The 27,831-nt window shown below is 44.1% G+C and overlaps 1 protein-coding gene across 1 annotated transcript in view; it reads left to right on the plus strand.

Annotated features, from left to right (window-relative positions):
• The window catches only part of LOC117506193 (piezo-type mechanosensitive ion channel component 1-like), a gene marked incomplete at its 3' end in the record, with an annotated part of 33,849 nt that extends 13,674 nt beyond the window's left edge, over window positions 1-20,175 (plus strand). The window contains exons 3-8 of the mRNA XM_034165692.1: window positions 1,006-1,067; window positions 1,265-1,425; window positions 3,934-4,079; window positions 10,157-10,345; window positions 13,998-14,090; window positions 20,003-20,175. Coding sequence (XP_034021583.1) covers window positions 1,006-1,067; window positions 1,265-1,425; window positions 3,934-4,079; window positions 10,157-10,345; window positions 13,998-14,090; window positions 20,003-20,175 — 824 coding nt within the window. The remainder of the gene's footprint in view (window positions 1-1,005; window positions 1,068-1,264; window positions 1,426-3,933; window positions 4,080-10,156; window positions 10,346-13,997; window positions 14,091-20,002) is intronic.
• Between the last annotated feature and the right edge of the window lie 7,656 nt (window positions 20,176-27,831).

Genomic DNA, 27,831 nt, shown 5'->3' on the forward strand with positions numbered 1-27,831 from the left:
CATACATCCAAGAACATCACCTCATGTTGCAGCAGGATAATGCACGGCCCCATGTTGCAAGGATCTGTACACAATTCTTGGAAGCTGAAAATGTCCCAGTTCTTGCATGGCCGGCATACTCACCGGACATGTCACCCATTGAGCATGTTTGGGATGCTCTGGACTGGCGTATACGACAGCGTGTACCAGTTCCTGCCAATATCCAGCAACTTCGCACAGCATTGAAGAGGAGTGGACCAACATACCACAGGCACAACTGACAACCTGATCAACTCTATGCGAAGGAGATGTGTTGCACTGCATGAGGCAAATGGTGGTCACACCAGATACTGACTGGTATCCCCCCCAATAAAACAAACAGGCACCTTTCAGAGTGGCCTTTTATTGTGGGCAGTCTAAGGCACATCTGTGCACTAATCATGGTGTCTAATCAGCATCTTGGTATGGCACACCTGTGAGGGTGGGATGGATTATCTCAAGCAAGGAGAAGTGCTCACTATCACAGATTTAGACTGGTTTGTGAACAATATTTGAGGGAAATGGTGATATGTGTATGTGGAAAAAGTTTAGATCTTTGAGTTCATCTCATACAAAATGGGAGCAAAACCAAAAGTGTTGCGTTTATATTTTTGTTGAGTGTAGTTACTTATTTTTATTCCCCTTGAACTCAAAAAGCTGTCACCCATCCTATTTGCTCTGAATGTTTGTTAAATGTGATCTGTATATTCTGTAATTTCATCTTCTGTTCTTTCTTTTGTTCAAAAATCAAGAAAATCATTAAAAATAAAAATAAAATAAAAATATTGTGTGAATTGGTCAAATCTATTTGGCGTTGATCGGAAAAAGTTTAATATTTACAGGAAGTTCACCCTGGTTGGGAGGTCCGCAAAAACACATCTCTACATGTTATCTCTCACCAGCGCCCCAGTCAGGGCCTTTTGAGTATTTTTAATTTTGTCTGTAGACATTTCCCATCATCCTTCTCTTCTTCTCCTCCTCCCGCAGGTTATTCTGGTGTTTGGGATCCACCTGTGGATGTTTTTTATCCTTCCTGCTGTGACTGAGAGGTGACCTTCAGTTCAGATCATGCATTCAGTCACAATAAGTTCAAAGGACTACTGATTAAAAAACAAAACAGTGAAGCTACCGTCTTCTTTGGGATGTTGTCAGACCACACATCTGGATTCTGCTTATTAAATGATTTTTTTTGTATGTGTGACCTGCTGGTGGATTATTGAAATATTACTCATCTGTTTCTCTGCAGGATGTTCAATCAGAACTTTGTGGCCCAGCTCTGGTATTTTGTCAAGTGTATCTACTTTGGACTGTCCGCCTACCAGATCCGCTGTGGATACCCCACTCGGATTCTGGGCAACTTCCTCACCAAGAAATACAACCACCTCAATCTGTTCCTCTTCCAAGGGTACGGCTACAAAGACTGAGCTCTCATCACTGTCCTGTACGTTGTGGTCCTGCTTTTGTGCTGATTTTCCATTATTAGGGTCCAAGACGATGTTGTTCAGGTTAGACCCCCCCCCCCCCCCCCCCCGTTTCATCTTAAATGCATCACTCACTCATCTTCAACCACTTACTCCAATTAAGGGTCGCAGGGGCCTGGAGTCTATCCCAGCAGTCACAGGGTGTGAGGAGGACAGGACGCCAGTCTGTCACAGGGTCACATACAGACAAACAAACACAATCACACCTACACACTTTAAAGTTTCTAATCCACCTAATCTGCGTGGTGGGAATAGAGCCCATGACCTTCTTGCTGTGAGGCAACAGTGCCAACTGGCTACTGGTGCCAAAATGATGGAAAGGGGCTTAATCTAAAGAAATACAGGCAAATGTGAGAAAAAGTTGGCAAATGGTCTTACTTTGTCAATTTGGGTGTGCTGATTCCAAATCTGCAATTTGTCAAACTGTATCTGTCCTCTGGTGACCTTGAGAGGTCATTGAACTTTGTACCTCTTGACTAAAAATCCCACTTTGAGCCTGAATTATCAATCTGAGCTCATTCAGAATCCACAAAAAACCTACAAAATTGTCCAATTTTCTAGATTGAATAATTCAAATTCTAATCACCAACTTTCCAGGATGTGCTTGACCTCTGGTGACCTTGAGGGGGTCATTGACCAGATATGTATGTAGAAACAAAGCAGAGCTTCAGTTGGATGACCTCTCAAGGTCAGCATAGGTCAAATAGGGTTCCAAAATGATGAATGATATTAGATTGTGTTTAAAATACATGATACTCAAAATTGTGTGATATTTAAACAATGTTTTTGATAATAAAAATATTTTACTGTCACAATCACATATAAGTTAACACAGCAATCTGAAAGGTCAGTGACCTCTCAAGGTCAGCAGAGGTCAAATAGGGTTCCAAAATGATGAAATGATACTTAGATTGTGTGTTTAAAATACATGATACTAAAATTGTGTGATATTTAAACAGTGTTTTGATGATAAAAATATTTTACTGTCACAATCACATATTAAAGTTTAACACAGCAATCTGAAAGGTCAGTGACCTCTCAAGGTCAGCAGAGGTCGAGTACATACTGGAAAGTTTGTAATTAGAATTTGAAATGTTCAATCTATAAAATTGGCATTTTTGTAAATGCAATTTTGTAGGCATCTTGTGGATTCTGAATGAGCTCAGATTGATAATTCAGGATCAAAGTGGGATTTCTAGTGGGGTCGACTGGTACAAATTTCAATGACCTCTCAAGGTCACCAGAGGACAGATGCAGTTTGGCAAATGGCAGATTTGGAATCAGCACACCCAAATTGACAAAGTAAGACCATTTGCCAACTTTTTCTCAAATTTGCCTGTAGGTGTCAACAGTTCCAGTTATGGCACCAGTTTAGTACTGCAACACAGTTTTAATGAACTGGTCCAGAACCCTGGAATACCTCAGAACACCCTTGCACTCAATTACACAAATCCACCTGTAGGATTTGTGTCTGCTTCTGCATGGAGTAGACAGTTCTCCAAAACTGAGTGACTTGTCATTATGATTTAAAAAGAGGTAAACACAGTTATTTGACACTAAATGGCTTCACCACAACAATAACCATGAATGAAAAAAAGATTTTGTGTTATCATTCATATTCTCTGAAAAATGGCCAAAGAAAAATCAAATATTCTGCAGATGTGCGGTGAGGTTGATGACTGGTGAGGCACTGACTTCATCCCAGTCAGATTACAAACATATAAACCCCACAGAGTAGCTTATTCACCGTTTGCAGCAGTTAAAGGGTTATGTTTAAAATCTCATATCAGCACTCTTTACACATACAAACTGTAGCACATTTAATTAAAAAACAGTTATAATGGTTTTACCTTACTTATAAATGTAGTCCATGTGCCGCTCCTTCTGAACAAAAGCATGATGACTTGTTTGTAAGTGTTCCTTATCTTCCTTCAGTTTTAAAAGTCTCTCTGTCTCAGTGGAGATCACTTCCAGGGAAGAAGTCGTCCTTCATCATACATTATGTACATCAGCTGAACTATGGAATTTAAGTTCATACAACCAAAGTGTTTGTCCATTTTAATGAAGACATACAGTGAGACAGTCTGACTGCACAGCATGCCAGCAGTTAGTCCAGTGATTGAATAATTCAAGGTGAGGCTTGGCTGGCTGCTGCCTCACTGCACGTCTCAGTATTTGAACGGCAAATGTGAAAATTCAGCGATTTTTGAATAAAAAATAATCTAAACTGGTGAAGTTAAAAGGAAACTAACTTTATAGCACAAATCACTGGATAAATCACCTGCCTCACCTGACCGCACGTCACTGCTGCCTGAGTATGTAAACTCATGAGCACAACTGTGTGTGTGTGTGTGTGTTTTGTGGATGTTTGCTTGTGCGTGTATACGCGTAGTGTGTTTTTCCATGTACATTTATGGTGTGCTTGTTGTGCAGGTTCGTCTGGTGCCGTTCCTCGTGGAGCTCCGAGCAGTGATGGATTGGGTTTGGACTGATACCACTTTGTCTCTGTCCAACTGGATGTGTGTGGAGGACATTTATGCCAACATCTTCATAATCAAATGCAGCCGTGAGACAGAGAAGGTACAAACACACAGACACACACACTCACACATACCCGAACCACCTAAAACCACAAGTACAACTTTTAAATTGTGCAAATTAAGCTTAACACATTTTATTTATCTTGGGTTTTTATTTGAGTTGTGCAAATAAACAAATGAAGAGTTCAGGTGCAAAACCCTGTATCTCCACCAGACCACTCTTGTTTTAAATAAGGATATTTACCTGATGGAAGTTGTACATCTCCATGAATCATCCTTTGTTGTTATGAAATGGTTATGGTGCACTGAACAAATAGCAGAATCTCAAAATCAACCTTTATTCAGAAATGTGTTAATTAGTAACCTTTAATAGATTTGGCTTCAAACCTGGTATCTCCACCTTCAGTTTGTTTGCCAAAACTCAGTAAGTCCATCACTTTAATGTACACTAATGCTGTTACACATAGGCAAGACACGTCACGAATGTCATGTTTGTGTCATTCTTGGCACATTCCTGGCCCTTCTTAACGTGACTTAACATATCTGAATAGGTTCTTAATAGCACGTCTTGGTGCGTGATATTGGTGATTTTAGTGGAGCATGTTTTTGCCTGTCAAAAAATCTTCCATGAATGTCACACACCACCCTCATTTCACCTCATGTCGTGGAGGTCGCAACTGAATGTGTTGATCCGTCTTGATTAGTGGTGATCCTTAATAGAGCGTGACATCGTTCTTCTCTGATGTGCTCACAATTAAACCCTGCTGCACCACATTTAGTTTCATTGCTGCAGTATGCTGAAGAAGGACAGTGACTCTAAGTCGGCTAAAAGTTTAGTTCCAATGCTCCTCAGCGCACTCCTGCAAGTGTTCCACTTGCTGCTGCTGTGCCTGATGTTTGGGAAAATGAACAAGACGAGAGCCACGTGGAGCCACACATCTGGCTCTCTCCGTCTCCTCCTCCTCTCTGCGCCACTCCACAGGACAGACCCCAACTAAGCATGCAGTCACAAAGTTCTTCTGGTGTGGATTTAAAGGAGCAAACTGGAATGATCTGAATTGTTCAGCAGCTGATGGAAGAATACGGGTGTGTGTGGAGACAATTCGCCTCATTCACAATGTGGCAGAACAATAGTGCGCAACAGTGCGGAACATTCTTGACGGTTCAAAATAATGGTTCCTGATAATGCTCCACCAACACATTCCATTAATCATAGTGTGCTGTTCACTATGTGGTTTTGCACACAAACTGGGATGGCGCTTACGAGGTTCTGCATACAAACCACATCTTGACTTGCATTTACCACAGGATTTATGGGGTGTTGCAACAGAATTGATTTTGTTATTGGATATGAGCCTCGGTAAGCTTTTACTTGCAATGGTTATCTCATTTTCTGTGGGCGTGGCATTTACGGGGTTTGGCGTTTACTGGGTTTTGAACTCTTCAAATATTCTTTGTCCAACATGAAATGGTAAAGTACTAAAAAACATTTTTAGTGTTATTTCTGAAAAATAACATTGGTTGAAAATGAATCAAAGACTTAATGAGACTGCAGCATCGAGGACGTGTATCCAGCAGTGTGTCGTCTCCGTGTGATGTGTAGATCACAGACTAACAAGCTGAGCAGATGACCGAGTCCTCCACTGAGCTCTGAAAGGACACTCGGTAGCTGAGTGGGATGAGGAGTCGGGTTCACAGATGTTCACCTGAGTGTGATTCCCCATCATGCTGCCTGTCTGTACTCTTGGACACTTGATCTGCATTGTCCCAGTCCACCCAGCTCTAAAACAGGTACCGGCCTTGGCTGGGGAAGTACGTGCATCAGGCTGGCGTCCTGTCCAGGGGGAGTCGTAGATGCCCCTCTGCTTCACACTACAAAACCTGGGTTTAAGTCCTAGCAACCAGTCAGCCTCAGGGCCTGTCGTGTGTCTGTCACTCTCTGCCTCATTTACTGGATAGTGTGGAGGCAGAATTATTTCCATCCAGGACATTGAGTGTGAGCGGTCTTTCCAAAGGTTTCAAGGCTCTTCCGGACTGAGTAGCTACTTCATGATCCAGAAAGTTCCCCTCAGCATCAGAACCCACTAAAAGTGGCAAGGCGATTTGGTTTCAACAGATTGTGGCTTGTATTAGTAATCGTGGCATGGACGGGGAGGAAAACTTTGTCTGGCCCACCAGTACCCCCATTTCTACTGATGAGCCTTGTCTTTTGGCCCAATGGAGCAAGTTGCCAGACGGTGGCCTGCTAAGTTCACATATTTGATTTACCACTTCTTGGCTGCTTTCAGAGAGAACACAGAGATGTTGCTCATGTACTCCTAATAACTGTGCATGACTGGAGACACACTTCTGCAGATTTCTGATTTCAGGAGCTGTGTCTGCTGGGTCCATGCTCCTCAGATCTTTCCTTTATGGTTGGCCCAGGAGCTAACAGATAGGACCCAAAATGCTGACAACCTGGAGACAGAGGACAGTTCTTAACAGTGTACGAGGTCTGTTAGATAATAAACCGACCCTTTTATTATTTTTTTTAACTATATGGATTTGAATGACGTGCGATTCCACCAATCATGCTTGAACCCTCGTGCGCATGCGTGAGTTTTTTCACGCGTGTCGGTGACGTCATTTCCCTGTGGGCAGGCCCTGAGTGAGATGTGGTCCCGCCCTCTTGGCTGAATTCCTTTGTTTCACACGCTGCTCCAGACGGCGCGCGTTGCTGTATCAAAAATTTTTCTGGACCTGTGAGGAATATCCAAGTGGATACTATTCGAGAAATTAAGCTGGTTTTCGGTGAAAGGTTTAACGGCTGATGAGAGATTATGGGGTGTTTCTGTCGCTGTAAGGACTTCCCACGGAGCGGGACATCGCGCAGCGCTTCCAGGCGCCGTCGTCGGCCTGTTTCAACCTGAAACCATCCTAATTTAAGGCTTAATTCACCCAGGACGTCGTGAGAGAACAGAGAAGATTCAGAAGAGGCCAGCATGAGGACTTTATGCGGACATTCCACTGTTTAAGGACATTTTTTAATGAAAGACGTGCGCGCAAATTCGCCGAGTCGTTTCCGTGACGACTTGGCAAATCTGTGTGCGCCGCGACAGGGAAAACACCTCCGTGTTGAAAACCATTTGTAAAATTCAGGCGGCTTTTGATGGTTTTCAACAAGTGAGTAACTGAGAAATTGTTTAACAGCTTGGGCATGTTCCAACTTGCCCGTTAAGGTTTCCAACGGAGGTGTTTTTCCTGTCGCGACCCCCCGCGGTCGGGTCCGGCCCGACATGCGACTCTGCCCGCACGTTCTTTCATTACAAAATGACCGTTAACAATGGAATGTCCAAATAAACTCCTCATGCCGACTTCTTCTGAAAGTTCTCTGTTCTCTCACGACGTCCTGGGTGAATTAAGCCTTAAATGTGGAAGTTTTCAACTTGAAACGGCGAGACGCTGCCGCCTCGAAGTGCAGATCGCTGTCAGGCGCCGTGGGGCGTCCTTACGGCAACACTACCAGACCAAAATCTCTCATCAGCCGTTAAAATTTTTACCGAAAACCAGCTGAATTTATCGAATGGTGTCCACTCAGTTGTGCCTTACAGTTTTGAAAAAATTTTGATCAAACAAAGCAGCAGTCTCTGAGCCATTCCTAAACAATGCAAAAAACGACGAGAGGGTGGGCGACTCCTCACTCAAAGACTGCCCACAGGCGAATGACGTAACCGACAGGTGTGAAAAAACTCTCGCATGCCCACGAGGGTTCAAGCATGTCTGATGTAATCACACGTGATTCAAATCCATATGGTTTTTGAAAAAAATAATAAGGTCGGATACTTTTCTAATAGACCTCGTATTTAGGTGAGATGTAGGCAGGCTTGGCTGGAGTGGTCTGACAGCCCAGGACAGGAACAACTGAGCAGGACAGGCAGAGGAGTTGAATATGAGTGGATCAAACAGGCGGCTGAAGACTGAAGCAAAGCAGATAGCAACTACAATTTTTGTGGATCAGGCGTGGAGGATCACATTGGAGACTGAAAGATCTAGCAGCCTCTGGGTGTCTGAGCCGCAGTTCAGTACTGCAGTGGCCTGATTGAAGATAGGTTGCTGGTGAGCAGACTCAGCAGCTGCAGAGGATTAGATGGGCAAGCCGAAGGAGGGACCCAGAGTCCATGCCCAGCAACACAGAGAAAGACTGAGACAAACATGACACACCAGGGAGGACAACCAGCAAGACACACGAAGAAAGGAAAAGGCAAACCCTAAACCATAACAATACAGGGACAAGGACTAACAACATGGAACTGATTGAATGCTCATATATGATAGAGGAGAACGGTGTTAAAAAACTACAACCCCTGGCAAAAATTATGGAATCACCGGCCTCGGAGGATGTTCATTCAGTTGTTTAATTTGTAGAAAAAAAGCAGATCACAGACATGACACAAACTAAAGTCATTTCAAATGACAACTTTCTGGCTTTAAGAAACACTATAAGAAATCAAGAAAAAAAGATTGTGACAGTCAGTAACGGTTACTTTTTTAGACCAAGCAGAGGAAAAAAATATGTAATCACTCAATTCTGAGGAAAAAATTATGGAATCACCCTGTAAATTTTCATCCCCCAAATTAACACCTGCATCAAATCAGATCTGCTCGTTGACACTGACCCTATGCCATGACATTGACCCTATGTGTCTTTTTGCAAGGAATGTTTTTGCAGTTTTTGCTGTATGGCAAGATGCATTATCATCTTGAAAAATGATTTCATCATCCCCAAACATCCTTTCAATTGTCCAAAATATCAACGTAAACTTGTGCATTTATTGATGATGTAATGACAGCCATCTCCCCAGTGCCTTTACCTGACATGCAGCCCCATATCATCAATGACTGTGGAAATTTACATGTTCTCTTCAGGCAGTCATCTTTATCAATCTCATTGGAACGGCACCAAACAAAAGTTCCAGCATCATCACCTTGCCCAATGCAGATTCGAGATTCATCACTGAATATGACTTTCATCCAGTCATCCACAGTCCACGATTGCTTTTCCTTAGCCCATTGTAACCTTGTTTTTTGCTGTTTAGGTGTTAATGATTCCTTTCATTTAGCTTTTCTGTATGTAAATCCCATTTCCTTTAGGCGGTTTCTTACATTTCAGTCACAGACGTTGACTCCAGTTTCCTCCCATTCGTTCCTCATTTGTTTTGTTGTACATTTTTTGATTTTTGAGACATATTGCTTTAAGTTTTCTGTCTTGACGCTTTGATGTCTTCCTTGGTCTACCAGTATGTTTGCCTTTAACAACCTTCCCATGTTGTTTGTATTTGGTCCAGAGTTTAGACCCAGCTGACTGTGAACAACCAACATCTTTTGCAACATTGCGTGATGATTTACTCTCTTTTAAGAGTTGATAATCCTCTCCTTTGTTTCAATTGACATCTCTCGTGTTGGAGCCATGATTCATGTCAGTCCACTTGGTGCAACAGCTCTCCAAGGTGTGATCACTCCTTTTTAGATGCAGACTAATGAGCAGATCTGATATGATGCAGGTGTTAATTTGGGGGATGAAAATTTACAGGGTGATTGCATAATTTTTTCCTCAGAATTGAGTGATTCCATATTTTTTTCCTCTGCTTGGTCTAAAAAGTAACCGTTACTGACTGCCACAATCTTTTTTTCTTGATTTCTTATAGTGTTTCTTAAAGCCAGAAAGTTGCCATTTGAAATGACTTTAGTTTTGTGTCATGTCTGTGATCTGCTTTTTTTCTACAAAATTAAACAACTGAAATGAACATCCTCAGAGGCCGGTGAATCCATAATTTTTGCCAGGGGTTGTAGTAGACGCCCAAACACCTGCTATGAAAGATGCATTTTCAACTCTTATCTCCTGCCACAGTGTCTGTCTGTCTGTCTGTCTGTCTGTCTGAGACTTCAGTCATGTTGATAATAATTCACAATAATTACATGCTATTTACAGAGATTTTTTCTGAACAAAAAAAGGGAACAAATGTGGATAAAAAAGTTGGATGTGTGTGTGTGTGTGTGTGTGTGTGTGTGTGTGTGTGTGTGTGTGTGTGTGTGTGTGTGTGTGTGTGTGTGTCTAAATAAATAATTTTCTGCCCTCAGAAATACCCTCAGCCTAAAGGACAGAAGAAGAAGAAGATTGTGAAGTATGGAATGGGCGGACTCATCATCTTCTTCCTCATATGCATCATCTGGTTTCCTCTCCTCTTTATTTCATTGGTCAGATCAGTGGTGGGTGTGGTCAACCACCCTATTGATGTCACAGTGACTGTCAAGCTTGGAGGATATGAGGTAATTAAAAGTTTAAACAGCATTCTGTGCCCCTTTGAGGGGGAAATCTGCAATGCTGTAGGGCCCCCTTGTGGCCACAGTTGGGTGTGTTTCCCTGAGAACTATAGTGGCTTGCGTGGGGTTTTGGAATAAGGATGGGTCTCCTTCTCTGCCCCTGGTCACAGTCTCAGCAGTAGTACCTCAGACAAAGAGTAGAATGAATTGGGCAGAACTAACAGCACCTCACTCATCTTCAACCGCTTATCTGGGATCAGGTCGTGGGAGCAACAGCTCCAGCAGGGGATCCCAAACTTCCCCTTCATGGGCCACATTAGCCACCTCTAACTGGGGGATTCCGAGGCGTTCCCAGGCCAGTGTGGAGATATGATCTCTCCAACTAGTCCTGGGTCTTCCCCGGGGTCTCGTCCTAGATGGGCGTGCCTGGAACACCTCCCTAGGGAGGTGTCCAAGGGGCATCCTGACCAGATGCCTGAACCACCTCAGCTGGTTCCTTTCAATGTGAAGGAGCAGCGACTCTACTCCGAGCTCCCCACGGATGACTGAGCTTCTCATCCTATCTCTAAGGGACACACTAATCACCCTCCTGAGGAAGCCCATTTCAGCCACTTGTACCTGCAATCTAGTTCTTTCTGTCATGACCCAACCCTCATGACCATAGGTGAAAGTAGGAATGAAGATTGACCAGTAGATTGAGAGCTTTGCTTTTTGGCTCAGCTCCCTTTTCGTCACAACAGTACGGTAGAGCGAATGCAACACTGCCCCTGCTGCGCCGATTCTCCGGCCAGTCTCACGTTCCATTGTTCCCTCACTCATGAAGAAGACCCCAAGGTACTTGAACTCCTTCCCTTGTAGCAAGACCTCATTCTCATCCCGGAGTAGGCAGTTTATTGGTTTCCTGCTGAGAACCATGGCCTCAGATGGCCTCAGAACCATGGCCTCAGGTGCTGATCCTCATCCCAGCCGATTGACACTCGGCTGTGAACCGATCCAGTGAGTGTTGGCGGTCACAGGCTGATATCTTGTCCATGAATATCACAAACAGGATTGGTGACAATGGCCACCACCGGACGTCTGACTTACTTTCAAGCACCCGAATACAGCTCTCGCTTTGTGAATACAAAGATTGGATGGCCTTGAGAAAGGACCCCCCCCACTCCATACTTCCACAGCACCTTCCACAGTATCTCCCGGGGTACCTGGTCATCCGCCTTCTCCAAGTCCACAAAACACATGTAGACTGGATGGGCATACTCCCAGACACCCTCCAGGATCCTTGTGAGAGTGAAGAGCTGGTTGGTTGTTCCACCACCAGGACGGAACCCGCATTGTTCCTCTTCAATCAGAGGTTCGGCTATCAGCCGAACCCTCCTTTCCAGCACCCTGGAGTAGACTTTACCAGAGAGGCTGAGTAGTGCGATGCCCCTGTAATTGGCACACACTCTCTGGTCCCCTTTTTTAAATATGGGGACCGCCACCCCAGTTTGCCACTCCTTAGGCACTGTCCCAGACCTCAACGCAGTGTTGAAGAGACGTCTCATCCAAGACAGTCCCTCCACACCCAGAGACTTCAGCATTTCTGGATGGATCTCATCAACCCCTTTGCAACTCTGGAGTTGTTTGACTACCTCAGTGAGTTCCACCAGGGAACTTGATGATGAACACCCATCAGCTTCCAACTCTGCCCCTACTATAGAGGGCGCTCCAGTCTGATGCAGGAGTTCCTCAAAGTGTTCCTTCCAGTGCCCGATTACCTCTTGAGTGGAGGTAAACAGAGTCCCATCCTTACTGTAGACAGCTTAGATGGTTCCCCCTTTTCTTCTCCTGAGGTGCCTCAAGGTCCGTCAGAAGCAGAAACTTCAGGAATAGAAGCTTTGAACATTGTCCATTCTGGTTCAGTGCCTCCAACCTCCACATGGAGGCTATAAAACTTCAGCCTGAGGTGTGAGTTGAAGATCTGTCAGACAGTGGGCTCTTCCAGACATTCTCAGTTCACCCACACTATCTGTTTGGGCCTACCAGGTCTGGCCAAAGTCCTCCCTCATCCTCTGATCCAACTCACCACCAGCTGCTGATCAGTTGACAGCTCTGCCCCTCTCTTCACCTGAGTGTCCAGAACATGTGACCTCAGGTCAGATGATACAATCACAAAATCAATCATTGATCTTCAGCCTAGGGTGCTCTGATACCATATACACTTATGAGTATCCTTATGTTTGAACATGGTGTTCGTCATGGATAGTCCATGACTAGCACAGAAGTCCAATAACAAATGACCATTCGGGTTTAGATCAGGGAGGCCGTTCCTCCCAATCACGCCTCTCCAGGTGTCTCTGTCATTGGCCATGTGTGCGTTTGAAGTCCCCCAGGAGAACAATGGAGTCCCCCACCGGAGCCCCATACAGGACTCCATTCAGGGACTCCAAGATGGCAGAAGACTCTGAACTGCTGTTTGGTGCATATGCACAAACAACAGTCAGAGTTTTCCCCCCGCCACCCGAAGGTGCAGAGAGGCAACTCTCTCATCTGCCGGGGTAAACTCCAACATAGCGGCGCTCAGCCGGGGACTCCTGAGTATCTCCACACACGTCCGGCACTTCACACCCTGGGCAACTCCAGAGAAGAATAAGGTCCAACCCCTCTCAAGGAGAGCGGTTCTGGAGCCGAGGATGTGCGTGGGGACGAGGCCCACCAGCTCTAACTGGTATCGCTCCACCTCCCGCACAAGTTCCGGCTCCTTCCCCCACAGCGAAGTGATATTCCACGCCTTTCCCACCCGGGTTTGTTCTGACGATGTTCTCAACTTTCACTGCAACCTATGGGACAGCGCACCTGATTGCAGCAGTTCCCCCTGTGAGTGGTGAGCCCACAGGGTGTACAGGGAATGTACACATTGTGTTTTTCGTCTGAGGCAAGTCCGGCCACCAGAATGGAATTTAAAATTCTTCTTCTTACTTATAAGGTTTTGAATAATCAGGTCCCATCTTATCTTAGGGACCTCATAGTACCATATCACCTCAATAGAGCGCTTCGCTCTCAGACTGCAGGCTTACTTGTAGTTCCTAGGGTTTGTAAGAGTAGAATGGGAGGCAGAGCCTTCAGCTTTCAGGCTCCTCTCCTGTGGAACCAGCTCCCAATTCTGATCAGGGAGACAGACACCCTCTCTATTTTTAAGATTAGGCTTAAAACTTTCCTTTTTGATCAGGTGACCCTGAACCATCCCTTAGTTATGGTGCTATAGACTTAGACTGCTGGGGGGTTCCCATGATACACTGAGTGTTTCTTTCTCTTTTTGCTCTGTATGCACCACTCTGCATTTAATCATTAGTGATCGATCTCTGCTCCCCTCCACAGCATGTCTTTTTCCTGGTTCTCTCCCTCAGCCCCAACCAGTCCCAGCAGAAGACTGCCCCTCCCTGAGCCTGGTTCTGCTGGAGGTTTCTTCCTGTTAAAAGGGAGTTTTTCCTTCCCACTGTTGCCAAGTGCTTGCTCACAGGGGGTCGTTTTGACCGTTGGGGTTTTTCCGTAATTATTGTATGGCTTTGCCTTACAATATAAAGCGCCTTGGGGCAACTGTTTGTTGTGATTTGGCGCTACATAAATAAAATTGATTTGATTTGTGTGTGTGTGTGTGTGTGTGTGTGTGTGTGTCCAGCCTCTGTTCACCATGAGCGTCCAGCAGCAATCCATCAAACGTTTCACAGAGACAGAATATGACCAGCTCACAAAAACCTTTGCAGACAACGCTGTGAGTATTACTTCCACACACACACAGGTCCATAAGTATTTGGACAAAACACGAACATGAAAAATGTGCGTAGTATATGAAGAAAATTGTTGATGAGTGGAAAATAAACATCCTGAAGGAAAATTTTTTTTAGTACATTGTTGTCACTCTGTATCATACTTGTTTGTTGTACATACATCGAATTGTTCAGAAGAATCTCAGCATTCAGAATATTTGACACATTTATCTAGAACACTGCATAGAAAAGTCAGAAGATTTAACATATTAGATTCACAGGATTTAATAAAAATATCACAGTAATTATTTACTGTGGAATGGTGTGGAAAATGGAAATTTAAAAAAAGCCCTGCAGTGAGTCATACATTTGTTTTGACTTCTGTTTCATTGCAGACACTATAAAACATATTCCAAAAAAGATGAGACAATAAAGCATTTACCACTTTATGATGTTGCCATTTCATGTTTTATCGTTGAGGAAACCAAGCGTTGAAGGGTTTCAGGTGTTCACGTGCAAACACGTTTTAAGTTGTCCAACATTACAGGTTCATCTTCATTACATGTTTTTGTTTTAAAAATTCTCCACACATTCTGTATTGTGGACAGGACAGGACTGCAGGTGGGACAGTCAAGTATCCGTCCCCTCTGCTTCTGCAGCCATGTCTTTGTAATGTGTGCAGAATGTGGTTTTGTATTGTCTTGTTGTAAAATGTGTGGACGTCCCTGGAAATTAAGTCCTGTTGAAGGCAGCATGTGTGGCTCTAAAATCTCAGTCTACTTTTGTGCATTAATGCTGCGTCACAGAGTGTAAATGACCTTTGACACGGACACAAACCCAGACCAGGACAGACCCTGGCTCACTTAGATGCATGTCACCTGATTAAAAAATGTACATAATTAATTACAAGCTGCTCCACTAAGCCACAGTGCTGCCTTAGTGCCTCGGTGCCTTAGTGGTTAGCACTGTTGCCTCACAGCGAGAAGGTCATGGGTTTGATTCCCACATGCGGCCTTTCTGTTAGGAGTTTGCATGTTTGCCCTGTGTTTTCGTGGGTTCTCTCTGGGTGCTCTGTCTTCCTTTCACATTGGGTACTTTCAGTGGTCGGCACAGTTCCGATAATCTGATAACCAATAATTATCGAAGATGATGTTTTCATTATCGGAATATCTTTTTTGATAACTTTAAAAACCACTATCGGACTAATTATCTTGCAATAAATTTTTGTCCGATAATTTTTAGACCGTTAACATGGTAAATAAAGCTGAACAGCTACAAATATTTATAAAACTTAAAATCAGTTGAGCACCTACCTGTTAAATGTTTTGTAGCCGATGTGTAGTTCTACCCTCTGCAAAACAGAGGAGAGCTGCTTTAAGAAGAAACCGCTCTATCCTCTGCAGGCAAAGGAAAACTGGTCCCCCCCCAAAAAAACTAATTTCTCTTAACCCCATACTGATACACGGGCAATATCACCCAAGTCATCCAGAGGCATACATTTTTAACTTATGGTTCAACTTTTAACCAAACTAATTTCGGACAAGTTATTTAAATTAATGTCATGTCTGAAGTTTTAAAAAGTGAAAATATCAGATATACGAGGTCTATTAGAAAAGTATCCGACCTTATTATTTTTTCAAAAACCATATGGATTTGATTCATATGTTTTTACGTCAGCCAAGCTTGAACCTTCCTGCGCATGCGTGAGTTTTTCCACGCCTGTCGGTTGCGTCATTCGCCTGTGAGCATGCGTTGTGGGAGGAGGTGTCCAGCCCCCTCGTCGGATTTTCATTGTCAGGAAATGGCGGAATGATTTGGGCTTTTTTCCATCAGAATTTTTTCAGAAACTGTTAGAGACAAGCAGCTGGACACCATTCGAAAAATTTATCTGGCTTTCGGTGAAAATTTTACGGGCTTCACAGAGAATGAGTGTTACTACAGCTTTAAGAACGCCCCACAATGGCACACGGCGCGCCGCGCTCCGAGCCGCCATCGAGAGGCAGAAACCACCACATCATTTCTAAACGGATGGCTGTGTGGAGCCGGGACCGTCGTGAGCAATTTCTCTGGTTATCACAAGAGCTGGACATCAGCCATTTTCCGGCAGATTTCACTTTTAACAAGAGATTTTGTCATGGAAAGCCGCGCGGAGGCTTCGCGCGTCACGACGGATTCGCTGATGAAGCGAGACAAAGGAACACCTCCGTTTCGGAGTGTTAGAGGACAAGTTGGGACATGTCCAGCTCTCCACAATTTCTCTTATACTCACTGGGCTGGTAAGCACTGAAAGCCGAGATAGGCATGAAAGATAATGGAACAGTCCTATTACCATTTCCAACGACAACCATCAGCTCCAACCCACAAGCACACCTCTCTTCATTCATGAGAGGGATGTCAACAAGCTCTTCAAGAAACAGGACCCACGCAAAGCAGCCAGACCTGACTGTCTCCCCATCCATGTTGAAGAACTGTGCAGACCAACTGTCGCCGGTGTTCAGACATCTTCAGCACCTCACTGGAGACATGCCAAGTGCCAGTATGCTTCAAGATGTCCACCATCATCCCATCCCCAAAAAATGAAGAACTACAGGATATAATGACTACAGACCCGTTGCCCTGACCACTGTGGTGGTGATGACCTTCAAGCGCCTTGTCCTTACACACCTCAAAGCCATCTCTGACCCACTCCTGGATCCCCTGCAGTTCTCCTACACAGCCAACAGGTCTGTAGATGAGACTGTCAACACGGCCCTCCAATTCATCCTTCGACATCTGGACTCCCCAGGAACCTGCTCCAGGATTCTGTTTGTGGACTTCAGCTCTGCTTTCAATATGATCATCCCAGCCCTGCTGCAGGACAAGCTCTCTCAGCTTGGTGTGCGCCACCTGCAGGTGGATCACCGACTTCCTGTCCAACAGAAGGAAGCACGTGAAGCTGGGTGAGGGGAGCACATCTCCAACACAAGGTCCATCAGCATCAGATCCCCCCAAGGCTGCGTTCTTTCTCCTCTGCTCTTCTCCCTGTACACCAACAGCTGCACCTCTAGTCACCACCCTGTAAAGCTTTTGAAGTTTGCGGATGACCCTCATCTAACTCCTCTATGATGGGGACGAGTCTGCCTACAGAGGAGACATCATTCATCTGGTGTCCTGGTCCACACAGAACAATCTGGAGCTCAATGCCCTCAAGACAGTGGAGATTGCTGTTGACTTCAGAAAGAACCCAGTCCTGGCCAACCCCATCACCCTGTGTGACTCCCCAGTCACCACTGTGGAGTCCTTCCGTTACCAGGGGATCACCATCACCCAGGACCTCAAGGGGGAGCTGAACACCAGCTCTCTCACATAGAGAGCACAACAGAGGATGTACTTTCTGTGGCAGTTGAGGAAGTTCAAACTGCCAAAAACGATGGTGAACTTCTACACTGCCATTATTGAGTCTATCATCTCCTCCTCCATCACCGTCTGGTATGCTGCTGCCATTGCTAAGAACAGGAGCAGACTGCAGTATATCATCCACACAGCAGAGAAGGTGATCGACTGCAGTCTGCCATCCCTACAGGACCTCTACACCTCCAGGTCCCTGAGGTGAGCAGGGAAGATAGTGGCCAATCCCTCTCACCCAGGACACAAACTGTTTGTCTCCCTCCCCTCTGGCACACGCCTGAGGTCCATCAGGACCAAAACATCAAGACACAAAACAGCTTCTTTCCATCTACAGCTAGACTAATAAATAATACCAGAGACCTCCTTTAACACCCCCCCCCCCCCCCCAAACTCCTATAAAGTACAGGTTGGTCGTCCCTGTACTGAAGTGTACTGTACATCTACACACCAGTTTAACGGTTTAACTGTATAATGGTTGCGTTATATTTATTTCATAGTGAACAGAGTTTTGACTGTTTGACTCTTTTACTTCTTACAGAAGTGTTTTTTCTTTTTCCTTTTTCTTCTTGTTTATGCACAACACCAGATCAAATTTCTTGTATGTGAGAACTTACTTGGCAATACAATTGATTGTGATTCTGATGTTGAGACACAAACTGATCCATTCAGTAGGACCTCAGTGGACGTTGGACACTGACCTCCTGATGTGCACTGAGACCAAAGAGGCTAATAAATGAGATCTAGAGTCCACACTCCCAATGCTGCCCACTAAACGAAAACGTCCCTTCATGGGCAGCGACATGACGTCTCCTAAACGGGTAAAATATTGACCACGTTCCCGGATGTTAATGGATTTTCAGTGTGGATTCACGACTGAACACACTCAGAAAAACACTTGTTAAAATGTCATTCTGACCTGGATATCGAGCCAGTAAAATTAATTCACATTAAATCAAGTCAGGAAAGTATTAAACTGACTCTGACACACACACATTCCCAAATATTAGTGTTGAAAGTGACACGGTGTTCTGTCGAGATGAGGTGCGTCGTCGAGATGAGGTTCCTCATGTAACTGCATATGTGTGCACTGAAAAAAATATTTGACGAAGTTGGCTTATTTTGATGGGCAAGTAAATGTACAAATTGTTCATCCGAACGTAGTAATGTATAAAATCTACTCACTATAAAATAAGTATTTTTAACCTGGAGTTACCTTATTTCCACAGGCAAAATATACATATACATACATTTATGCTCCTAATGTAAAATACAGAAAATGTTTTACTTACTAGGCTGTAAATACACTGGATACAATTAATTAAAAAAAAACTTTGACGGAAAAAACAACACAAAAAAAAATGCGCATGCGCAGTTGCACGTGAAGCAAGTTACATCATCTCCCCTTGTGCAGTTACGCGAGGCACCTCATTCGAGTCCGGGCTAGAGCGATGTGCGCATGCGCACACATGCGCAGTAGCGCGATGCACCTCATCTCAACGGGTGACGTCTTCGAGTCCGGGCTAGAGCGATGTGCGCATGCGCGCACATGCGCAGTAGCGCGACGCACCTCGTCTCGACGGGACACTTGATCTGATCTGTTCCAGCTGCTGAGCTGCTGCTGTGTTCAGCTCCTAAAACATCACATTTATTGATATGTTACATTTTTACACAATTATCCTTTATTGACCGCGTTTCATTCATGAAGTCAGTGGTGTGTGTGTGTATGTATGTGCGTGTGTGTGCGCGCGCGTGTGTGTGCACATCTCTGTGTGAGGCTGTGACTGTGAGCGGCACAGCGTCGGTCTTGTTGAACAAGTATTTTAACTCGACATCAGTCTAACAGGGAAAATATCAATGAGACACGAGTGAAGAGTTGATGGTCTGTGTCCTCGGACGAAACGGGCAGGAAACACACACCTGTTTATTGACCAAATGTCACAGACAAAGTGACAAGAAGAACCAAAACCACTTACTTATGGAAGGAAATATTGTCTCCCTTCTTCCTTTGTGACTTTGCCAACATGTGCAGCTTTCCAGCATATTCCACCTGTTTCTTGATGAAACTAACTGAGCGTCTATCGGCGCAAATCACTAAGTTACCCGGAATTAAAATGGCGACGCGCCTCCTTGCCGTGACACGGCTCAGTGCGACTGCAGCCTTTAGTTCTCATTTATTAACCTCTTTGACTCAGACAGACTGAAGGAGGTCTCCTGAGAAACTCACTCGAGTCCTCATTCTGATGTTATTTTAACATATAACATATAAATTAATGAGTGAAAAATCAGAACTGTCTGAAGTGGAGTTCTCTGGTAACTTTGGTCCGAAGGCAGTCGACTGAGGACGTCTCTGCTGTTCTGATTACTCTTTCAGTTTCTTGTCCAGGATGGTCTCTGGTCTTGTATGAATTGAGATCTTGTCATCATTGGTCTTGGTTTTTTTTAGCATTTATTTGTCTGATCCTCCTAACTCGTCTTCCAGATGATCTGTTTTTCTGGCCTAATTATTGTTTTTTTGTGTTGTTTTCTGCAGGAAGCCATGCAGTTCATAACTCTCTACAGTTATGATGATATTGTGACTGCGTTGATAGAAGGTAGTTCAGGATCGGTGTGGAGGATCAGCCCCCCCAGTCGACAGGAAGTCATTAAAGAGCTTCTTGGAAGTCCTGCTGACCTGACACTGCGTCTGGCCTGGAACTTCCAGAGGTAAAGCAGGTGCTGATGTCTGTCCTGGTGTGTGTGTGTGTGTCTGTTCCAGGGGAAGTGGATGAACATTGTCACCACTGCAGCACCTGTTTGTCTGTGGTTCCCCATTTTGAAGAGGCTACAAGTACCGGTAATTGCACTGCAAATTATTTGGTTCTTGCCAAGATAAAAAAAAAAAGAAAAACAAGCAAAAAAAAACGAGTTAATTTAACAGGTCATTTCTCATTTTAAGTGTTTGAGAGGACCACCCCCCCACCCCCCTTGTTGCAGTAAGGACATCTGTTGCCTGTGTGTGTTGTCTTACTGCATCAAAAATAAAAGGTCTGGTCCCTCATCTGACACCTGGTGCAAACTTGACCTGGTCTTGTTTTGCACCGTGCACCTGTCTTCTAATGATACCACTTGTTCTTATGTTGGTCTGCGAACGAGGGGCTGGTTGGGACATTAATGTCTATCAGCACAAAGTGAGTTGAACAAGAGGCAGATTGACTGGTGCCGAGTCCATCACTGGACTCAGTCTCAGGAAGGGGATGGAAGCCAGTGACTCCAAGTGGACTCAGACAAGGAAAGAACAGCCGGAAAAAAAAAAAGAAAAAGCTGGGCGTCATGAAGGGACCAGACTTACAGACTGTACAAAAAAAGTGTGGCACAACATGTTTCCATGGTTTGATTTAGTTCAGTTAATTTGTGTGCATGATCTAAATAATGAAAATATGCGTACAACCAAGGCGTCCGTTTCTCAGCATGTATGAATCTCTGAGGAAAGCAAATCGATACTGAGCTCTATAAATGTATTGTTGTGTTTGTTATCCACATAAAGACACAATAATAAAAGCTGTGTCAGTGTGCACACTCAGCACAGCACACCAACGAATCACATGTATCAATCTAATGCAAATAAATAGTATCTTCTGCACACAGAGCACAACACACACAGAGCACTTACACACCGAGCACACACACACACAGAGCACAACACATACACACAGAGTGCACACACACACTGACCAGGCACAGACACACACACCGAGCACAACACACACAGACCACACACACAGCACAACACACACAGAGCGCACACACACACAGCACAACACACAGAGCGCACACACACAGACCACACACACACACAGCACAACACACACAAAGACCACACACACAGCACACACACCGAGCACAACACATACAGAGCACACACACACAGAGCGCACAAAGAGCACAACACACACGCAGAGCACAAACACACCGAGCACACACACACGCACAAAGAGCACAACACACACGCAGAGCACAAACACACCAAGCACACACACACACACACACAGAGCACAACACACATACACAGAGCACACACACACAGAGAGCACAGCACACACACAGAGCACAACACACACACACACACAGAGTACACGCACAGAGCACACACAGACACAGAGCGCGCACACACACACAGAGCACACACGCACACAGAGCACAACACACACAGAGCACATACACATACACAGAACCCACACGCACATAGAGCGCACACGCATACAGAGCACAACACACAGAGCACACAAAAAATGATGTGGGCTTCATAGATAATTGGCAAAGCTTCTGGGGAAAACCTGGTCTTGTTAGGAGAGACGGCATCCATCCCACTTTGGATGGAGCAGCTCTCATTTCTAGAAATCTGGCCAAATTTCTTAAATCCTCCAAACCGTGACTATCCAGGGTTGGGACCAGGAAGCAGAGTTGTAGTCTTACACACCTCTCTGCAGCTTCTCTCCCCCTGCCATCCCCTCATTACCCCATCCCCGTAGAGACGGTGCCTGCTCCCAGACTACCAATAACCAGCAAAAATCTATTTAAGCATAAAAATTCAAAAAGAAAAAATAATATAGCACCTTCAACTGCACCACAGACTAAAACAGTTAAATGTGGTCTATTAAACATTAGGTCTCTCTCTTCTAAGTCCCTGTTAGTAAATGATATAATAATTGATCAACATATTGATTTATTCTGCCTTACAGAAACCTGGTTACAGCAGGATGAATATGTTAGTTTAAATGAGTCAACACCCCCGAGTCACACTAGCTGCCAGAATGCTCGTAGCACGGGCCGGGGCGGAGGATTAGCAGCAATCTTCCATTCCAGCTTATTAATTAATCAAAAACCCAGACAGAGCTTTAATTCATTTGAAAGCTTGACTCTTAGTCTTGTCCATCCAAATTGGAAGTCCCAAAAACCAGTTTTATTTGTTATTATCTATCGTCCACCTGGTCGTTACTGTGAGTTTCTCTGTGAATTTTCAGACCTTTTGTCTGACTTAGTGCTTAGCTCAGATAAGATAATTATAGAGGGCGATTTTAACATCCACACAGATGCTGAGAATGACAGCCTCAACACTGCATTAAATCTATTATTAGACTCAATTGGCTTTGCTCAAAATGTAAATGAGTCCACCCACCACTTTAATCATATCTTAGATCTTGTTCTGACTTATGGTATGGAAATTGAAGACTTAACAGTATTCCCTGAAAACTCCCTTCTGTCTGATCATTTCTTAATAACATTTACATTTACTCTGATGGACTACCCAGCAGTGGGGAATAAGTTTCATTACAGTAGAAGTCTTTCAGAAAGCGCTGTAACTAGGTTTAAGGATATGATTCCTTCTTTATGTTCTCTAATGCCATATACCAACACAGTGCAGAGTAGCTACCTAAACTCTGTAAGGGAGATAGAGTATCTCGTCAATAGTTTTACATCCTCATTGAAGACAACTTTGGATGCTGTAGCTCCTCTGAAAAAGAGAACCTTAAATCAGAAGTGCCTGACTCCGTGGTATAACTCACAAACTCGCAGCTTAAAGCAGATAACCTGTAAGTTGGAGAGGAAATGGCGTCTCACTAATTTAGAAGATCTTCACTTAGCCTGGAAAAAGAGTCTGTTGCTCTATAAAAAAGCCCTCCATAAAGCTAGGACATCTTACTACTCATCACTAACAACCCCAGGTTTCTTTTCAGCACTGTAGCCAGGCTGACAAAGAGTCAGAGCTCTATTGAGCCGAGTATTCCTTTAACTTTAACTAGTAATGACTTCATGACTTTCTTTGCTAATAAAATTTTAACTATTAGAGAAAAAATTACTCATAACCATCCCAAAGACGTATCGTTATCTTTGGCTGCTTTCAGTGATGCTGGTATTTGGTTAGACTCTTTCTCTCAGATTGTTCTGTCTGAGTTATTTTCATTAGTTACTTCATCCAAACCATCTATTAGACCCCATTCCTACCAGGCTGCTCAAGGAAGCCCTACCATTATTTAATGCTTCGATCTTAAATATGATCAATCTATCTTTATTAGTTGGCTATGTACCACAGGCTTTTAAGGTGGCAGTAATTAAACCATTACTTAAAAAGCCATCACTTGACCCAGCTATCTTAGCTAATTATAGGCCAATCTCCAACCTTCCTTTTCTCTCAAAAATTAGTTGTAAAACAGCTAACTGATCATCTGCAGAGGAATGGTCTATTTGAAGAGTTTCAGTCAGGTTTTAGAATTCATCATAGTACAGAAACAGCATTAGTGAAGGTTACAAATGATCTTCTTATGGCCTCAGACAGTGGACTCATCTCTGTGCTTGTTCTGTTAGACCTCAGTGCTGCTTTTGATACTGTTGACCATAAAATTTTATTACAGAGATTAGAGCATGCCATAGGTATTAAAGGCACTGCGCTGCGGTGGTTTGAATCATATTTATCTAATATATTACAATTTGTTCATGTAAATGAGGAATCTTCTTCACAGACTAAGGTTAATTATGGAGTTCCACAAGGTTCTGTGCTAGGACCAATTTTATTCACTTTATACATGCTTCCCTTAGGCAGTATTATTAGAAAGCATTGCTTAAATTTTCATTGTTACGCAGATGATACCCAGCTTTATCTATCCATGAAGCCAGAGGACACACACCAATTAGCTAAACTGCAGGATTGTCTTACAGACATAAAGACATGGATGACCTCTAATTTCCTGCTTTTAAACTCAGATAAAACTGAAGTTATTGTACTTTGCCCCACAAATCTTAGAAACATGGTGTCTAACCAGATCCTTACTCTGGATGGCATTACCCTGACCTCTAGTAATACTGTGAGAAATCTTGGAGTCATTTTTGATCAGGATATGTCATTCAAAGCGCATATTAAACAAATATGTAGGACTGCTTTTTTGCATTTACGCAATATCTCTAAAATTAGAAAGGTCTTGTCTCAGAGTGATGCTGAAAAACTAATTCATGCATTTATTTCCTCTAGGCTGGACTATTGTAATTCATTATTATCAGGTTGTCCTAAAAGTTCCCTGAAAAGCCTTCAGTTAATTCAAAATGCTGCAGCTAGAGTACTAATGGGGACTAGAAGGAGAGAGCATATCTCACCCATATTGGCCTCTCTTCATTGGCTTCCTGTTAATTCTAGAATAGAATTTAAAATTCTTCTTCGTACTTATAAGGTTTTGAATAATCAGGTCCCATCTTATCTTAGGGATGTCGTGGTTCGTCTTTAGTCTTCTCGGGATGTCGTCTTTTAGATAACACAAACTAATTGCAAGTGATATGCTAGAAAAGGACACAACACTTTAGAATAATTCAGCCTTAAGCAAGATAAAATGCACAGAGTTTTTAAGTTTATTTAAGCCTTCGACACAGAGCTTAGACTGAATATGTGACAACCGCGCTCATCTATTTATTGGAGACCCGCGGGCATCGCTCCTCCTTCGACTTTTTCATTTATTTCATTCCCAAGACATGGTTTTCTATTGGAAGCGTCCTCTAGTGAACCCTAAGCAGGTGTTAGGCCATTATTTCAATGTGACAAACGCTCCCATTAAAACGTGAAGGATTTACAACTGATTTTTTTAAAAGACCTTCAGCCACAGGTGCAGCTGGCCTGAGGCCCCCCGCACGTGGCCTCAGCCACAGGTGCAGCTGGCCCGAGGCCCCTCGCACGTGGCCTGCGGGAAAGCACCTAAAAGGCCTTGGAAAGCCCCTGACAGACTGAATGACTAATAGAGCCCTTTTTTGGGGGGTTGAACACCTGCTAGTTCAGCCAGAGGACATACAGTTCAGATCAGGACACTTGATAGTTCATCACAGTTCAAATATGGACCTAAAAAGTCTTCTACAGTCCCTCCTCTGGGACTCGAAAGAGTCCCATTACATCAACTATACTCTTGGGTTGTTTACTGACAAGACATCTTCATTTGTGCATTGCAATAATAAAAAAAGAAAAACACATCACTCGACTTACTGATAACTCTGGTGCGGATATGAATATCAGTGGTACTTCACACGGTAAATATATTGAAGTGCAGGTGAACCTACATACTAAGGCACAAGGTGATCAATTAGCTGGATTATATCAACGCAAGGTGACATTCAAACATTGAGTTTTGGTGTAATTCAAGGCACTTAAAATGGCCACATAAAACAAGTTATAGCAACCTCTTAATCATGGCAAATAAAGGCTTTACATTGACATTAGTGCAACCAATCATCTTCTGGCATCTATTGTCTCACTCAACCAGAGGCTCCAACCCATTATACTTGGTTCTACATATTATTTTGTTAAAGAGTCACACATTTATTACTTAAATGCATCAAATAACCCCTACGTTACCACTATTTAGTCAACCAATCAAGAAACTATTCTAAGGTTAGCACAGCTATGTCTAGTTAAATGATAAACACAATAAATGGTTTCCCTTCATGTCCGTCCTTAAGTCATTTGCCTTAGTCAATCATATAATGGTTTTCATTATAGGCCATTTCTCAACATTTTCCACTTTGTTTTTCTTCTTTTTCAGCTTGTTTTCTAATGCCCTTTTTGGCCAGACACCAAATTTAGGCGATGCATGTCTCTTGAGGCATGCTATAATTTAAGAAAAAGGGGTCCCTATGGTGCATCTTTACTACTAAATCTACAAACACGCCGTGTAAGGGTCCCCTTTTTATAACTTTGCAATGTGATATCTATGTGTATGCATTTAGCTTTATCTTTGTTACGCAGATGATGGTAAGGACAGACATTTACCCAACCTTCGTTACTAACATATATCCTTCTTTGTTTTTATTTACACTCAGATTTCTGAAACCAGTCTGCAATTCAAACTCAAGAACCAAGATCATAGTCCGTGTTCAGTGCCATTACGTCAGTCCGCGCTCCTCAGCATTTACTCAGCGTCTGAAGTTTTGGGAGAAGTTGGGGAATATGGGGAGGTTGGCCTTTCAGGGGTAGTGGGGGAAGGATTAGGAATTCTGGCTTTCAGACAGTCGTGCAGTTTTCTGATGGATCTTTCCAGCTCCTTGTGCTGCTTGGCCAGGTTGTACAGGGCCCCCAGAGAATTCTTGCCCACATTCAGGGTGGTGGTGGCCAGCCCTAGCTGTTCCCTCTCCATATGCTCCATCATACTGGCTAGCATGTCCATACTAGACTGAAGACCACACAGTTGAGTATGGAGGCCCTCCTGAGCACAAGAGATGTTGGCATTGTCACGGTGTATCCTTAACAGGTATGCAGCTGTCTGACTCAGTTGTGGCATGATTTCCTCAAATAGCCCATGGGGAATGTGATTTGTGAGGGGCAGGAGCTGCTCCAAGGTTTTTGGAACAGACTCTTGTGGAAGACGAAGCTCTCGAACCAAGATTGCCATGTCCAGTGGGGTGACCATGACCAGATTAAGGTTGTTCAGTCCAGGGGACAGGAAGTACAAGGGGGAAGGCATTTCGTGTGTGGGGGGAGTATTGTTGATGTCGCACGGGCAAGTGGTTGGGACACTCTGGGCATTTAGCAGCCTGTACAAAGCTCCCCTCTGTCCTGGTGGGTGAGTTCGGCTAAGGTCCACCCCTGCTGATCCTCCTCCAGAGGTACTGGGCTGATCAGAATATCTCTCCTGCCTTGGGGTGGAAAGCTGGGGACAGGTCCTAGCAGTGAATTGGGTCTAGGATGCACTCGGGCGGTTGCTGCATATGGCCGACCTTGGCTGCCTCCCCTGGAGGGTATCATTGCCAATGGCACATGTGACTGTCTCCATGGCATCTGCGGAAGGGGTGTGTTCCTGAGTCCAAAGGGTCCTTCAGGTGATGGTGGAGTCCTCGGGCCGACTCTTGCTGTAGGCAGATTCTGTGAAGCCATCATCGCCAGGTGCTGGAACGATGAAGATCCTTCTGTTGCCAACTGGTTTAGCTGCTGGATGGATGGCGGCTGTGGCGACCAATCATGTCTCGACCATCCCTCCTGTATATCCTCTTCTCCAAACAGTTCTGAGAGTCCAATCAGACTTGATAGAGGCAGATCAGGCATAGGTCCCTGATCAGGGGAGTCTGGTCTCTCAGCCATACTCCTGTGTCCTAGTAATATACATATACGTTCATTATTACAGCTCCATGTCATTCCTTCAGATACTGTCTATCCTATCCCTCATTTTTGTGGGTGCATGTGTGTGAATGTAAATGTGCGTGCATGTCTTCTTCCTCGTCTACAATATCACCAAGCACGGTCCATCCCAGTCCTCCCTATCTGGGGTGTACGCCACAATATCAGGGAGCTGAGGGCTGTCGGGGAGGATAATTGGTATTTCATCCATTTCCATATATTCTGGTTCTCTGTCTATT

The sequence above is a fragment of the Thalassophryne amazonica genome, unplaced genomic scaffold (genome assembly GCF_902500255.1).
Source record: "Thalassophryne amazonica unplaced genomic scaffold, fThaAma1.1, whole genome shotgun sequence".
Classification (NCBI taxonomy): Eukaryota; Metazoa; Chordata; class Actinopteri; order Batrachoidiformes; family Batrachoididae; genus Thalassophryne; species Thalassophryne amazonica.